General features: G+C 30.3%; 1 protein-coding gene across 1 annotated transcript; it reads left to right on the top strand.

Moving 5' to 3' along the window:
* The first annotated feature begins 7,830 nt into the window (after positions 1 to 7,830).
* LOC108478304 (ras-related protein RABH1e-like) lies at positions 7,831 to 11,149 on the top strand. Its single transcript, XM_017780750.2, has 6 exons — positions 7,831 to 8,237; positions 8,645 to 8,715; positions 9,232 to 9,320; positions 9,883 to 9,994; positions 10,169 to 10,259; positions 10,624 to 11,149. Exons 1-6 carry the CDS (start codon positions 8,121 to 8,123, stop codon positions 10,765 to 10,767), a joined length of 624 nt encoding a protein of 207 aa, XP_017636239.1. The 5' UTR covers positions 7,831 to 8,120; the 3' UTR covers positions 10,768 to 11,149.
* The last annotated feature ends 5,845 nt before the right edge of the window (positions 11,150 to 16,994 follow it).

Genomic DNA, 16,994 nt, shown 5'->3' with positions numbered 1-16,994 from the left:
TATCCATCAAATTCCCTTTTCAACCTCAACCAGGACATTTATCAACATGTCATTATTAAGGACGTCTTTCGTAGATTTTCATGCTCGATCACTCAAGGAACACCCATCCGGGCTAGATCCTTTTTATATTTGAGATCAACGGATTACCCGTCTAGGCTAAATCCTTTCTGAAACACATGCAGGATCTCAAGTCATGTAAGCCATGGTTTATCCATCAAATTCCCTTTTCAACCTCAACCGGGACATTTATCAACATGTCATTATTAAGGACGTCTTTCGTAGATTTTCATGCCATCATCAAATGCAATTACCATACATTCATAGATCATGCAACTAAGCATACTATGAGTTTACTTTAAGTTATCCAAACTTACCTGGTATTCGTCTCAGAATCATGTTTCGGTTATTCCGAAACTTTTCGTTTTCCTCGATCAACCTCCGAAATTTGTACCTCGGGGTCTATAACAATAAAATAAATTATTAACACCTCACATTATACCTTTTCAAGTCTAAATTTCACCCCGGTCCAAATGATCATTTTGCCCCTAACCTTTCACATTTTTATGTTTTAGTCCCTAGGCTCGTATAATGAAATGCATGCTATTTCTACCTTACCCAAGCCTAGCCGAACACTCTTCCCTCTTATGGCAACCCACATTTTTCCATTATTTCACATTTCTACCTCATACTTTACACCTTTTGCAAAAAGGTCCTTTTAGGGCTTTTTCATGAAAATCACCTAGGAAAATATGTTTAACACACATTCAACTTTCATATTCCTCCATAAAACATCAAAATACAAGTAACTCATGCATAGGTAAATTTCTAAACATGAACCCTAGCATGAAATATGGGTAGAAATAGAGAGAGTAAGTTACCGGGATTTCAAAAATACGAAGAACATTAAAAACGAGGCTTGGGAGCACTTACTATTGAGCTTGAAAAGCTTGAAAACCCTAGCTATGAGAACCCAAAATTTTCAGCAGCAACATGAAAGAAATGAGATGATTTTTGGCTTATTTTTCCCATTTTATTTCATTAAAATGCCAAATGACCAAAATGCCCTTAAGCCATTTCTTTAAAATTTCATCCATACAAGCCCATTTTTGTCCAAAAACTTAGAAATTGGGTAAATTACTCTCTAAGGACCTCTAATTAATAATCTAAAGAATTTCATACAAATTTTTTCTAGAATCCAAGTTTTGCAATTTATTCAATTTAGTCCCTAATTTCCAATTTGACATTTTACTCAAAGAATTTCTTCATGAAACTTTAACACATGCATATTCTCATATTCTAGATCTCATAATAATCATAAAATAAATATTTTAATGTCAGATTTATGGTCTCGAAATCACTATTCCGACTAGGCTCTATTTCGGGATGTTAAACTGCTGGAGTACTCGATCCCCGTTATACCACTCGACTGTTTAGAAATTGATAATCGGTGCGTTAATGCACCATAGGTGAGAATGACTGTAGGTAGACGAGGGTATAACAACTGCAATTTCTGGTCTCTGATACGACATCTAGATAAACTACACGATTAATAACATGGTTAAAATTTAAAACGGTTCGAGTAAGATATACAAAGTAATTACATGTCATGAATATTAGAATATCTTACCCCTTTCCCGACATGTTGTTCAATCATCATACGATATATCGGGACAGTGTACGACCTCTCCATACCTGGATAAAAACTCCATCTACGAAAACGAATTACATGTTCGAATAGTATTATTAAAAAAATGTCAATTAATTGCTATAACAAGTTAAATTTTATCACTTGTTCACTAGTGGAAATACGTATGCTTGGTGCCTAATCGATGCCAAGAATGCCATCCGATAAAGAGCCCATGACTGTAGCAATATAAGGCATCCACCTATGTCTGCGACATTAGGCTTTGTCATCCAATAAAGCTCACAATACAACATAGTCAGAACTGTGGAACCCTAACTATACGAGCGAACATTCTGGAAATCAGCTAATAGGGATAAATACATCAAATGAACCCTGTTTTTGTTCACATCCGACATCAGTACACCCCTTATAATATGCATAATATACGCTCGAGCTGCATACATCACCTCCTTCTCAGTGGCATTAATTGATAAATGTTCAAAATTGGCTTTCAACCATGAAAATGTCAAACCCGTAAATTTGGACTTAGCATCGTTGGGCAAGATTCCTAGTAGGCTATAACAAAGGGCAGGCAACTCAGCTATCGTACCTATGCCCCTTACGGCACTTCCATCGATTGGGAGCCCAAGTTGTAATGCAACATCCTCCAGAGCGACAATGCACTCCCCACACAGCAAATGAAAAGTGCGGGTTTCCAAGTGCCAACGCTCGACCAATACGGATATTAAGTCGTACCGCAAATCAAACGTCTGGATCAATGTTGTTGACTCAAATCCAACTAACTCCAAGTATGACATCAGTTGTTCATCGGGGGAATATCATAAACCATTCATCTGACCCCTTAATGCGCCGTACAAAACCTGACACTATTAAATTACAGAAAATAGTTATAATAACATAATTTATTTCTGTAAATGACGTAGAACTTTTTTTAAGGGAACCCGTGATTAACAACTAATAATATAGTACCATATTATCAATTGTGTTTGATATGTGACCATTGTTCTTAATCAATGAACCTATTGCGATACCTGCAATTTTAAAATAAATTTTGGTTATTCATTTCAAATTTTGATGCATTTTAAATATTTATCGAAATACCTAAATTTTATATATTTCTTTTAATTACCAAAAAATATCAAACAGTTTTGTTCACATCATATTTTTGCCATACTACATTAACAAAATAAATATATCTTATAAATTCCAACTCAAACTCCAACTCAATGGTCCCATTCACAAATTCCATCTCAATGGTTTAATCTTTTACCTACGTAAAAAAAAATTATATTAAAATAATAAAAATAGCATGCCAATAAAAATATAACAAAAACATAACATAAACTATCTCAACATAATAAATACGAATATTTTTATTATTATTTTAAAATAATAATAGGTAAAATGTATTGGTTTAAAATATAATATATATAACAACATGCCAACTTAATTATTGTCAAAAATATAATTTTTTTTTTTGCATAGAAGGATTCAAAAGAAATTTCATTTATAATATTTGTAGAAAACATAAAACAAAATTTAAAAACATAAACTCTTATTCTCAATTATAAAATCTTAAAAATTAGAACATATAAACTAATTCCTAATTTATCTCATAAATTCCAACTCAATGGTCCCATTCACAAATTCCATATCAATGGTTTCATATTTTACCTACAAAAAAATTTATATTAAAATAATTAAAATAACGTACAAATAAATTACATAAGAAATATATCTAATCAACCTAAAACACAAATAACAAATAAATTACATAAAAATAAAACATTCTTTGTGCATAACATAAATAGGTTTTTTACTTCAATAAACATTAAAAATAAATTATGAATGAATGAAAATATAAAACAAATACAAACATACCTTAATAACTCTTTTTAACCAAATAGTACCTTACAAAAATAAAATTAAAAATTAAATCCGAATTAAATCAACAATAATAACAACAAAAAAATTAATTAACATTAATTTATAACAAAAAGAATTACCTTTTCTTAAACACCTAATCTTCCCTAAACAACAAACTCTCCTTTCCTTTTCTATTCATTTTTTTTCCTTCTCTTTCTGCTTCCCTCTCTCGATTCTGCTTCTCTTTTTCCCTTTCTTTTTCCCTTCCATTCCCGCCCTCTCCTTCTCCTTCTTCTTCTTCTCTTCTTTACTTCAAAAACTTTCTCTCTTCCGGCCAAAAGTGGGGCATTGGAGACCATTATAAGGTCCCCAAACACACAACTCACGGGCTGAAGCCATGACCTGTCCCATCACCTGATACCGTAGGCCTGTGTTGCCTCTTCCATAGGTGTGACCCCTTGTGTTGTCCCATCTATGACAGCGTGTCGGGTTTTGAGTCGGGTTTTTCCATATACGAGTCGTATTTGACTCATATTTTTGTTAGGTGCCGCCTATGCACTACCCTCCACCAGTTTAAATATACTATTTTGGTACATAAATTTTGAAACATGCCATTTCAGTTTGTTTTTTTTATATTATATACGTAAAGAAACCCATGAAAGTAAGATGATGTAAGTTAATGCATTTGGGTGTCAGAACTTGAATCCTCCAAGTTATTCATTTGCACGTGCATGCATGCATTAGCTTAGTTACATGTATTCTGCAAATATCTTTTCGGATTCATCTTTTCTGCCTTAAAAAGTATAGCTTCGTTTCTAAGAAAAGAAGTATTTGATAGTTTTCCTTTTATATTTAATAAAATCTATATTTTAACACATGTTTTTAGGTATTTATTTATAATTATATAATTTTTAGATATAATAACTTATTTGCCTTTCAACTTTATAAAAAAAAAGTTATTTTAGTCCCTCATTTAAAATTTCACCTCTTTTAACTCTTTAACATGCATATTTTATCAAATCACTTTAAAATAGAAGGAAAAATAACAAACATTAACTTTGCTAATCTATATAGCAGTTTACGTGTATAATCTTTTAAAAACAAAAAAATTATTTAAAAAGTATAATTTTAATATTTTTACAAATTTTTAAATAATTTTAATAAATTTCTATATTTTTGAAAAAAATATTTAATTTAAAAAATTAATTGCTAACATGATATCCATGTGGAAGTTGAATCATCAAAGTTAGCTTGTTAACTTTTTATCCATTTTAGGTATTTTAACAAAAAGTGTAAGTTTGAGGGTTAAAAGAGATAAAAAATTATACAGAAAGTTAAAATGATTTTTTATAAAATTAAAAAGTTAAATAAGTTATTATACCAATTTTTTATTATCTAACTAATTTAAAAACTTTAAAATGAAAATCATCTAACTAAAAGAAATGAAAGAGTTGAAATAAAGTAAGTTTAGAACTTCTAAAAGAATAATTGAATAAGATTAAATATGTTGAAAACAAATTAAAAGGATAAATTGAAAAGATTCAATTTCGTAAAAGCACTTGAGGATGCAATACCTTTGAAATGAAGAGAAAGGATTGTATCATCGTTGGAATCCATGTGCATCCTTAGAAGAGAAGAAACAAGAAAAGTCAACATTCAACTTTGATTACAACGAAATAAATCATGAAAGATTGGAAAGAATATTGTTTATGCATTTATTTGAAAAGGGATATATTTATATTCATGCAAAATAATATTTTAAGATATCAAATACATAGTTAAATATTTTAAAACTCAACATGTATAATTTATATTTATAGAAAATAAAATATGATAATTGAATTGATAGAATATACAACATATAAAAAGTTATACAAATGTATAACATTATATTATTTATATTATTATTTAAGCTTTTAATTAAGTTGGTATCATCTTCAATTAGGTCATTAAGATTCTAACTTAGTTACGGAAATTATGAAAATGTCATTCTGTAATTAAAATAAGTTATATTATTTAGGAGTACTTTAATTTTTAATTAAAAAGTAAAAATATGCATATTGTGATATTTTAATTTAAAGGAACTGCACGAGTAAAACATTTAATTTATCACTCAACTAAAGTTTCATTTTAATATTTTTATACATTTTATTTTATTATGCACACTTTATTACTTACATCAACTATATATCTAAACTTATTATGTAAGCCATTGACCGAGTTGACTAGACACCAATTCAATTTGAAAATTTACGAAAATATCATTTCGTAATTAAATTAATTCAATTTTGACAAAATCAATAAAAGTATGTATATGTAGTATTTAAATTGGTGCCAATTAAATTAATAAAACCTTAAATCTATCTCTTAACTAGAGCTTTACTTTAATATGTTTTATACATTTTATTTTAATATGCACAATTTATTATTTCCATTAGTTCTTTTTCTTTTCTTCTTCATATAAAGATTTTTATTAAATTGGTGTCACCTATAATTGGGTCCAAACTCAGATATTAAATTACCAAAAGATCATGATTTTAACAACACAATAAATATTAATTTAATAGTTTTTGTCTTTTTATATAAATTTTTTAAAAAAATCATGCTTACGATTGGATTTGAATCAAAACTCCAAATATAAACTCTCACACTTTAACATTTCAACTAAAGTAGCATTTAGTTTTTATATCGGTTCCTAATAAATTTATCATATAATTATTTTTACCCACATTATGGATATACTATAATCTTATTAATAATGTGGTTTATTGAGTTGATGTCATAAATCAACTTGATATCAAGACCAACTTAAGAAATATGACAATGCCATGATAAACAATCAAAGTGTATTCAATATTATTAATATGATGTATTTACCTATTTAAATTTCTTTTTACTCACGATTTAAACTATATTTTAATTTACTTCGTATATATTGCATATGTGTTATTATTGGTTTGAAATTTTTTTATTTCATTATTTATTTTATGTTTTTATAAACGCATACATGTGTTCTAAATACGTAGTTTCCACCCACATACATGTGTGATAAAATTTTGATATTAATAATATTGTTGATTGAGATGGTGTCACAAATTAACTTGACAACAACTTAGAATTAATGACAATAATATGATTAATAATTGTATTCATGTAATAATCTTAACTGATGCATTCATGTGTTTAAATTTTGTTTTACTTACAATTTTATTTAATTTTTTATTTTAATATCATACATATTACATATGTTATTATTAATTAGTTTCAAATAATATATTTCATTATTTATTAGATATTATTTTAAACATAAATTTATATTTTAAATACGTGATTTTCACATGCATATATGTGTGATAAAAACAATGGCGAGCTAAATTTGGCAGGCCTCGCCCCCTGAACTAGAAAATTTTTCATTTAAGCCATTTATAATTTATAAACTTTTAAATTAATAATAGTAAAATTATACTTTGGCCTCTTAAAAGTGATAAAATTCAATTTAATCTTTTAAAATTTATAAAGATATAGACTATTAAAATAATAAAATTAAATTTTATTATGATAAAATATATAATTTAATTCGATACCAAAAATAATTTTATAACTTCACCACTGAATAAATATAATTTCTGAAACCTACTTTTTATGTGTCATTGTTTTGTGACGGTTTTACAAACTTTTGTTGCTTTTATTTCAACAAACAAAACAAACAAACATAGAAACTGTAGAGAATAATGAAAAATAAAATAATTTTACAAGTTTTATCATAAATGAAAAGAGGAGGGTGACTAGATTAATAAAAGAGTAAGATGTTATTTGATAAATTATAAAATGAAGTATTAAAATTCAAAATGTTAAAATTTTAGCATTGAATTTTAAAAATATTGAATTTATATTAAAAATGGTTTGATAAATTAATAAAATAATTATCGATAATAAGTGAATATTGATCTTTGAAAAATAATTTATTTGAATTAATTGTAGTTGTACCTCCTCTAAAAATTAATTAATCCTCTAATTAAAGTTTTGGTGATGTTAATTAAAGAAAGGTTAAAATATGTTTCAAATTTTTGTATATTTGTAAATTGAAAATCTAATTTTTATAATTTTATTTTTATAATTTTATTTTTATTCTTCATATTTCAAAATTAAGGTATAATTATAATTCTAATTAAATTTTTATTTTTGTTGATACATATCTTAAAATAAAAATATTTACTTCGTCATGATGAATAAATTCAAAATATAAAGAAATTATTAATTTTGAAATAAAATAATGAGACTAAACTATAAATGCATAAAACTACATACACTTAGATCATATTTCAATAATAATAAAAAGGTGAAATTGGAAAGTGAGAAGCGGTCCAAAGGTTTTCACAAAGGCGTCATCGTCATAGTTGGCGGTTTCTCGTGCCCTCTATTTATGGAAGGGATTAAACTCAAACCTTTCCTTTCATTTTCTTCTGTCTCTTTGAATATTTCCATTTCCATCCAAATAATAATAACGATAATAAACATAATTTCAATTTTCTTCATTGCAGAATCAGATCTGCAACTCTCTGTTTACAATTTTTTCTAGAAAAAAGTACAGTGAAGAAATTTGAAAAAAATGGCGACAGTCTCACCTTTGGCGAAATACAAGCTGGTATTCTTAGGCGATCAATCCGTCGGCAAAACCAGCATTATCACCCGTTTCATGTACGACAAATTCGACACCACTTACCAGGTAAACTTTTTTCCACAAATTCCACCGTATGTTTTTTTAGATTCGATGAACATTTCACCATTTCTTCAACTCTTCTGCTTCTTATATATTATTTGAATTTGATTTTAGTTTTTTCGACTTATTAATCTCTCTGTTTGGAATCTTAATCTCCTACTTGACATCGTCTTTGCTTGTTTTGTTGATCTCGAGCGAAATGATCTTTGTTATACTGTTCGATTCTCCATGATAGCCTAATGCAGATCCTTTTTTTGTTTATTTAAATAATCAGTTTGGAATTTTTTTTTCTGGTAAGATGATTATTTCTAGTAATTGAATTTGAACTTTACTTCTATCACATCGAGTGAATACTGGAATTGAGGGAATGTTTATATGTATATTTTTCTTGAATGATTGCTATATAAATGCAGGCCACCATTGGAATTGATTTTTTGTCAAAAACAATGTATCTTGAAGATCGAACGGTTCGTTTGCAGCTTTGGTAATATATTTCTTCCTTTTTCATTGGATCTTGGATAACTATGTTCAACATTTTCTTTATTAGTTCTAGTTCCATTGCTAGATTGTATGTTCAATACACATGCAATCAAGCATATATTTTGTGAACTTAAGGAGTTGATTGTTTAAATTTTAGACTACAAAAGCTAACTTTTGTTGTAAGGCAGTTTTAATTTGTTGTCGGTGAAGGAGCTTTAAATTTGTGGGTAGTTGTCATTACAATGAGAAAACAAGAAACCGTATTTGCTTGATGAATCCCTAGCATTTCCTCTTCATGCGGTTGACAACTTTTAGAAACCGAAAGTAAATCATTTCTGCTACGCACTTCCATCCTCTTATAGTAAACTATCAAAAGCCATCCATGCCAAAGTGTGGTTTGGCAATTGAGAAAAGCATAACATGCAAATTAATCTAAATTTCTTGGTTTTCACGAGTTATATTCTCTTCAAATTTTCATTTGCCTCGTCTCCGTTTGAGTTTTTATCTTATAATTTCGCAGGGACACTGCTGGGCAGGAGAGGTTTAGGAGTCTTATTCCGAGTTATATCAGAGATTCTTCTGTTGCAGTAATTGTCTATGATGTAGCTAGTGAGTATGAGCTTACCCGAGTGGCTTTTGTTTTCTTCCTTTTCATTAGATGAGAAACTATAATGGAAATCTTTTACTGGCTGTGATGTTGTCCCAACTTTTTATTTTTCTAAAACATTTTTGTTTGGTATATACTCTAAATATGGTATATATATATATATATATATATATTCAAAATGGATGTCTAACATGAAAATAGAGAGATATGTCTGATATGGATCTAAAGATAGATTTATTTGGAAGTACTTGTATACGACACGTCCATTTCTAATACTGGGAAAGGATTCTATGAAACAAAAATGCCACGTCATATGTATCTTTTTTCTCATAGTTTTATGCTACATCAGCATTTTCATCTTGAAAAAAATTAAATCCAAATTAAAATCCTTAAATTCAGGATAAAATTACTAACGTGGCATAAAACTATTAAAAAGGGATAATATCCCCGTTTCATACGATTCTTTCTCTTCCAATGCCCTAATTTGAATTGCATAAGTTGACTCCTGTGATAACCATACTGATCTTATTGGCATATATGTTAACCCCAATTATATCCTTGCAGATAGGCAATCATTTTTGAACACCTCCAAATGGATGGAGGAGGTACGCACAGAACGAGGCAGTGATGTCATTATTGTTCTTGTTGGGAACAAAACTGATCTAGTTGATAAAAGGTCCGTGATTCAATATCAAGACTTAAACCGCAGGGAGTTTCTTAAACATTGTTAATATAATATGTCATTCAGGTCTAGACTTAAACCACAGGGAGTTTCTTAAACAGTCTTAACTATTATCATGTAATTAACTCTTAATGTTGTTTCGATTTATACGCTTTGGTGCTTAAACAGGCAGGTCTCTATACAGGAAGGAGATAGCAAAGCACGTGAATTAGGAGTCATGTTTATAGAAACCAGTGCAAAAGCGGGATTCAATATCAAGGTGCAAAATGAAAAACACTACTTGATATAAACCAATAATCATAACCGAGTAATTTCGTTGATGTCTGATTAAAGTCGATGTAGTCAAGGTGGCCTAAGTTCCTTTAGAGAATGAACTGAAATAGTTCCTCAAGACATACTCCGATCATTATTTATTTATACCCGACTTTTGATGCAATGTGTTAAGTGGTCAAAAGTCTGACGTGATCCTTAACACACCTAACTTAGGCCACCTTGACATCACTAAGATTTTGGAGACAAAATTTGTTTGCTTGTTAATGTTGAACTGCTGCTTCCCATAGAATACTTGATTGCCCTTGGTTTGTTAAAAAATCATGTTGATTGTTATAAATATGAAAATGCAGCCTCTATTCCGGAAAATCGCGGCTGCCTTACCGGGGATGGAAAGACTTTCTTCAACAAAACAAGACGACATGGTGGATGTGAACTTGAAATCCACCGTCAATTCTTCCCAGATAGAGCAACAAGGAGGTGGTTGTGCATGTTAAAGACAAATATGTAAAAAAAAGAAGCATTCAAACATTGTTTTATTTCAACCACCAAATACAAAGGTAAACGAAGAACAGAATCCCTCAATTTAAAAAAAAAAAAAATTTATTTCAGGAATCTAGTCTTCGATTTTGATAGTAGTTAATGGAAGTAATGTATCGTAGAAATTAGAGTTAAACTATATTTTCCAGTGTTTTATTGATCTCAGGAAATTACTTCTAGGATTGACATTTGGAGATCTTTAAAGCTTAAACTGATTCTTTCGTTAGAATTTCCTGCCCTCCATAATCAAAATGAAAGTATTGTTTCTGAATGATGACTTGCATTACTCGAATATTAAAGACAGGTTTGGTATTTATTGAATTCATTTCCGCTTTTTTACCCTAATAATGTAAGTACATTATAAATTATTTATGAAAATAAGCAAAATAAACACTGCAAAATTGGTGCTACTCCCTCAACTTCCCAGTCATCATTACAAGTTATATCAAAAATAATTTTTTTGGTGCCGTAATTGTATTAGGCGGTATTTGTATATATTTTTTAAAAAATACTTACAAAAAATACGAGTATTTCGGGTTTATATATTTTAATGGTGTCGCGTATGTGTTAGGCTTCACCGGAAGTGAACTTTTTTTTGGTTGGTTTTTGTAAAAGATATCTGAAAAGGAAAAAATGAAAGAAAAAAATGGGTCTACTAAATCTTTGTATTGTGTCGTCGCCAACAACAACAATTGTCGATGATTTTCAGTTCCAAATCATATTTTGGATTATTTGATTGGCGATGGTGGGGGATACATCCATTCGACTTTACATCGTCGGAATTCTCGATTCTCCAACTGTGTTTTATAAGTGAAGATGAGAATGATTTTTTTTGGGAAGGGCTTTGTTTTTTTTTTTTTTTAAATAAGGGTGATAGTGGTGCATGAAATATAATTTTTTATTTGAAAAATAGTTATACGGAAAGAAAACTGTAAAAGACTATAATGAAAATGAAAAACTTTTTTGGAAAGGAAAATTAATTGCAAACATATATTTTTTAAAGAGCTCAAGAAAAGAGAAAGAACTAACCGTCACAATTGAAGTGGCGTAGCAAAATTTTAAATTTTAATTTTAAAATAATTTTGGTTGACAAAAGAAAAAATTATTGTAACTCTTTAAATAAAAATAATAATTGCAAGCAAGCTTCACGAGAAACGTAAAATAATTAATTCTTTCTCTCTCCTTTAATTGTGCTGCAGTCAACTCTTAAAATTTAAAATTAATTGTGACAAGTTTCATGAGAAAAGAAATTAATTTTCGGAACATCATTGGGAAGACACTCATCAATCTTGGCACAGATCTAAACTTTGGTGGCCAGTACTTATCGAGGCTTGAGCATAACCCCAATTTGGAAACTCGGGCTTGACATTCAATCAGTGCATTCAATTCAACTTTGGCACTAGGTCAATGTCATGGGGCGGAAGCAGTTATATGGGGGGATCATCGATGTACACTGGACATCAAACCTGTTCATTTTTTTATGGGCACATGAGTTGCAAGAGAATTAATGACCTAATCCTTTCAACGGGGACCGATAAGGGTACGTCTAATTCCCTACTTGAAGGTGACAATGAAGGTGCAGATGAGGAAGAAGATATGATCGAGGAAAAAGATGAGATCAATGAAGAAAGGTGGCTGTAGAAGATACAGGTGAAGAAGGAAGAGCAGCAGATGCAGTTGATGGGAAGGAGTCAGATGTTCGTACAACTATCTGTGGCAATGGTGTTAGGTATTGGATCGGTACGTACTAGGTTCTACAACTGATCTGGAAATGCACCCAACGTACTTCGACACCAATTGGTTGCCTGAATTCTATAAGGATAAGGAACATCATGGATATTCATGAGAAGGACAGTCAATAAAGATTATGCACGTATTGTAGAAACTCAGGGCATACGAAGACAACATGTTCTCTGTACAGGGATACAGTGGGGCCTTAGTATCAATAGGATTGTTTTCTTCCAAATAATATTGCGAATGTAGTGCTTCCTTTATTCAAGAAATTGAAATTTGTTATGTATTGCTAACTTATGCATAACTCATATTACACAAAAATGAAGACAAATGTAATGTTTGAATGAAACAATTTATTTATTTATTTACTTTTATATATATTTACATTACAATATTAAGAACAACAAAAATACATCAACTGTGTCGTCGGGGAGAATGTGTGCTGCAAGGCGGTGGACGACGGTCGTGTGGAGGATTTTTTCCTACAGCCAAAGGTGCAACCGGAGGTACATCCAGAGGTGTATTCAGAGGTGAGGGGCTATAGACTTCCTCTTCATCATCATCGTCACTAGGACTCCCACAACTAATGCCTCATGGCCTTCGTCTTTGGGTTCATCAGCATCATCCTTGTCCTCCGTGATTGATTACTACGTGGTCCTAAACTCCCATCGTGTACCCGATACTCTAGCAGGCGATGGTTGCATTGATGACCCATTTTGGTAAAACAGTGATGCGGGTGGTGTTTAGGTCACTATAAGCAAGTAACCATAAGGTGCCCTAAATTCTGGGTCCGTCAGCATTATCCCGAGCATCGACATCAAGTGTTGCATGGGTATCTGCATTAGCGTCGAGTGCTGCGTGCTGCATCGGCATCTATATTAGAATTGTTATCGGTGGTGATGCATGCCCTGGAATCTAGCCTAGCATCTAGGTTGGTACGGGGTGAAGCATATGAGGGATATCAGTGTAGGGAAATATCTACTTGTAGGAACAGAAGAACCAATCACTTGCGATAATGGTTCGTAGTGCAATAGTGCTTGTGAAAAAAATATGGGGTTAGTGAAATAAACCGAAATAAGTAGAGTAAACTGACCTGTATATTGTATAGACATAGGTGGCGCTTCTTCTACCAGAGCCGATGACGATCCCGTTGTGTAACCATGTCCCCTCCTATGTTGCTGTTATGGCGGTTGTCGTTGCCTCTTGTGCCGAATTTGCCTTCTCCTCTTCTATAGGGATAGCAGATATGACTTGCCGTTGAGTTTGAACTATGGTAGGTACTCGACATTTGATGCCGTGTCCGCTGAGAAAAATGGTTCGCAGATAGGTAAGGATTGCATCCTACACTTTTAAGCCTTAATGACTCCTCATGCCGTTGTGTCATAAGGCTAGATCTTTTGTCTCGCAATCCGTGCGACCTTAGACGATCCGTTCGTACCGAACTCACTTAAGTCAGCCTTAACACCACAAGTGGGGATTTCTTTAGAATTCCTCTAAGGCACCAATTTGTATAGTGGAAGCAATTTATGCCAAAGAAGCCACAAAAGAACAACAAAAAGCCACAGAAAAGAATGCACGAGAGATGTTTAAGTAAATGCTCTCCAAGAATTTTATTACTCTTAAGAATTCAAGTTACAATGGATGATTTACAAGTGAGGAGGAGGCTCTCTATTTATAGTTGAGCTCCCCCAAAACCTATTGTCAGGATTAAGTTACATTGAAGGAGGAGATTATCCTTATCCCTTAAATCATGAGATTTACAAGATACAATATCTAATCAAATCTAATCTTTACAAGATATGATTCCTATCAATCTTCTAAGATTAGTTCCCATTTTTACCAAGGTAGCCTATGTTGCCATGTCTTCATCATTGGGCCACCCAGGCTTTAATCTGACATGTTTTTCCAACAGTTCTTTGAATCGGACTAGTTCTTGTGGGCTGAACGATCCCCATTTAATCGATAGACCTCTATGGGGTGCATCTTGTGCCATGGTCACGGGCATTGTGTAATGACCTGAAATTCACGGGCACCGGAAAAGTGAGTTATAGGGCCTCCGTCTTAGTGAAATAAGTTCGAAAATAATTATAAAAAAATATTTATGAGCCTAGTGGTGTGTCTAATTAGGATCTAATTAAGTGAGTTTAGCTTAATTTAGAGTAAGTAATAAAAAGGATTAAATTGAATAAAGGGTAAAAGTTTAATTATAAAGCAATAGAAAATAAAAGGATTAAAATGGCAATTAAGCCATTGACTACAAATGAGGTGGCATATTGGTGAAATAAAATCAAAGATTTTTTTAGGTTTTATATATTATAATGATTATTATTATGGTTTTATATTAAATTGTTATGATTATTTAATTGATAATATATTATAAATAAATTAAATAGAAGACAATTGTATGGTAATAAAATATACATGTGTAAGAATTGTATGGGTACATTTGTAATTTAAATATTTAATTACTTATAATTTAAGTATAAAAATATTTTATAATTATTAATTGTATTAATTAAATTATGAGATTTTTATTTAATAAGCAAATTAGATAATGACATTTGTAATAATATAAATATGTACACTTGTTATATAATTATTAATTTACTTAATATTAAAGTAAAAGATATTTTAATATATTATATTAATATTATATTATGTTAATAAAATAATAAAGTATAAAAGAATTAAAGAAATAAAGAAACAAAAGGAAATAGAAACAGAGTTGAAAACTGGAAGCAGGGGAGAAAAGAGAAAGAAAAAGGGAAAGAAAAATAAAAGAGTACGAAGGATTTGAAGCTTGGAGTGAATTTGGTAAGTCAATTAAGTCCTTTTTAGTTAATTTTGATGTTTTAGGAGCTTTGAAACAAGATTTTGATGAAATTAAGTTGATAGTTCAAGAGTTCATATGTTTCCAAGTAGGGTTCATGTTGGAAAAATTATGGAATTAGGGATTTAATTGAATGAATTCTAAGTTAGAATTGATTAAGGGATTAAATTGTAAACTAGGCTATAAGTTTTATGTTGTAGGGACTAAATTGAAGAAATTTCGAAATTAGGGAAATATGCTGGAAATTTTATAGTTAAATATAAGTTTAGACAAAATTTGAATAGAAAAGAGAGTGAATTGGATTAAGAAAGTAATTAAGTTTAGTTAGGATTAAATTGGGAATAAGGTAGGAGTTGTTTAGAAATTTAATTATTTATTATAATTAATGCTGTAAATAATAATGTAAATTACTATTATTTCGTAGCCAACAAAGAACCGGAAGCATCAACATCGAAAGGAAAAGAGAAAGTCATCGAGGACTAAAACAGGAGAATTACGGTGTGTATTACTATAATTCAAATTTTAATTATTATTGATTGCTGAAATTTTAATTGTTATGTATGGTAAATAAGACTTGAGGTAAGTATGTGAAATCGATATGAATATTGAGTGAAAATGAAAGTGATATAAATTGAATCAAATTGAATTGAATAAGTGAATTATGGAATATGTGATTATTTGAAAAGTGTATTGATTGAAAATAAATAAATTGTGACAAATGTATGATGTTGATGGTATACACTTGTGTGAAAATTAATCAGATATGAATTAAGATAATAGATATTTGAATTGAATGAGTATTGAAAATTTTGTGTAAATGAAATTGAAATTAGAAAAAAATAAAATAATACCCTATTAACTTGTCGGACTAGATTCGATACAAATGGCATGCCATTGGATTTGTGATGTGATGAAGAGATTGTAGTTCGGCCGAGAGGATGTTTCTGTTATTATATACTTCGGTTTATCCGAATAGGCATTTAATGCCTTATTGGTGTGTTTGGGAGGATATATTATACCGGTGTGTTATGGAGGATTTACAATATTCTGGGTGTGTTTGGGTTGGACATTCTGGTGTGTTTGGATGGAATCCGCGTATCTGTCATAGTTTGAGCTTTGTTAATAGGGTAAATAATTGAAATGAAATTTTGAAAATGAGATTATTTGTTTTAGCACTATTGAAAAGTACGAGAAAGAATGTATGAACTAAATTATGAATTGAGTTAGTATGAGAAAATAAATTATGAATTTAAGATTTATGAAGTAAAATAATTTTATATAAAAGTAGTTTAAATAATTATAAAATTTATGGTTGATGTTTGTAATTTATTAATGTTAAATAGTCTTGATTTATACTAATACCACTGAGTATATCCATACTCATGCATTTGTTGTTTCCGTCGTAGGTTAGTAGAAGTCAAGTGTCCCTACCAAAGATCTAGAACAATCCCGACTCCAACACAAACTTGGTGATGTATATTTTCTTTTGGGTAAAGGTGGCATGTACATAGGTGTTATTTAGTCACTTGAATATGTATATTACTTTGGGTAGTGAAGGATGAATTATAAAATTTAGATGGTTAAATGAAATGGTAAGGAAAGTACATGATATTTTGATAC

The sequence above is a fragment of the Gossypium arboreum genome, chromosome 12 (assembly GCF_025698485.1).
Source record: "Gossypium arboreum isolate Shixiya-1 chromosome 12, ASM2569848v2, whole genome shotgun sequence".
Lineage (NCBI taxonomy): Eukaryota > Viridiplantae > Streptophyta > Magnoliopsida > Malvales > Malvaceae > Gossypium > Gossypium arboreum.
This window is presented reverse-complemented; position numbering and strand designations above follow the sequence as displayed.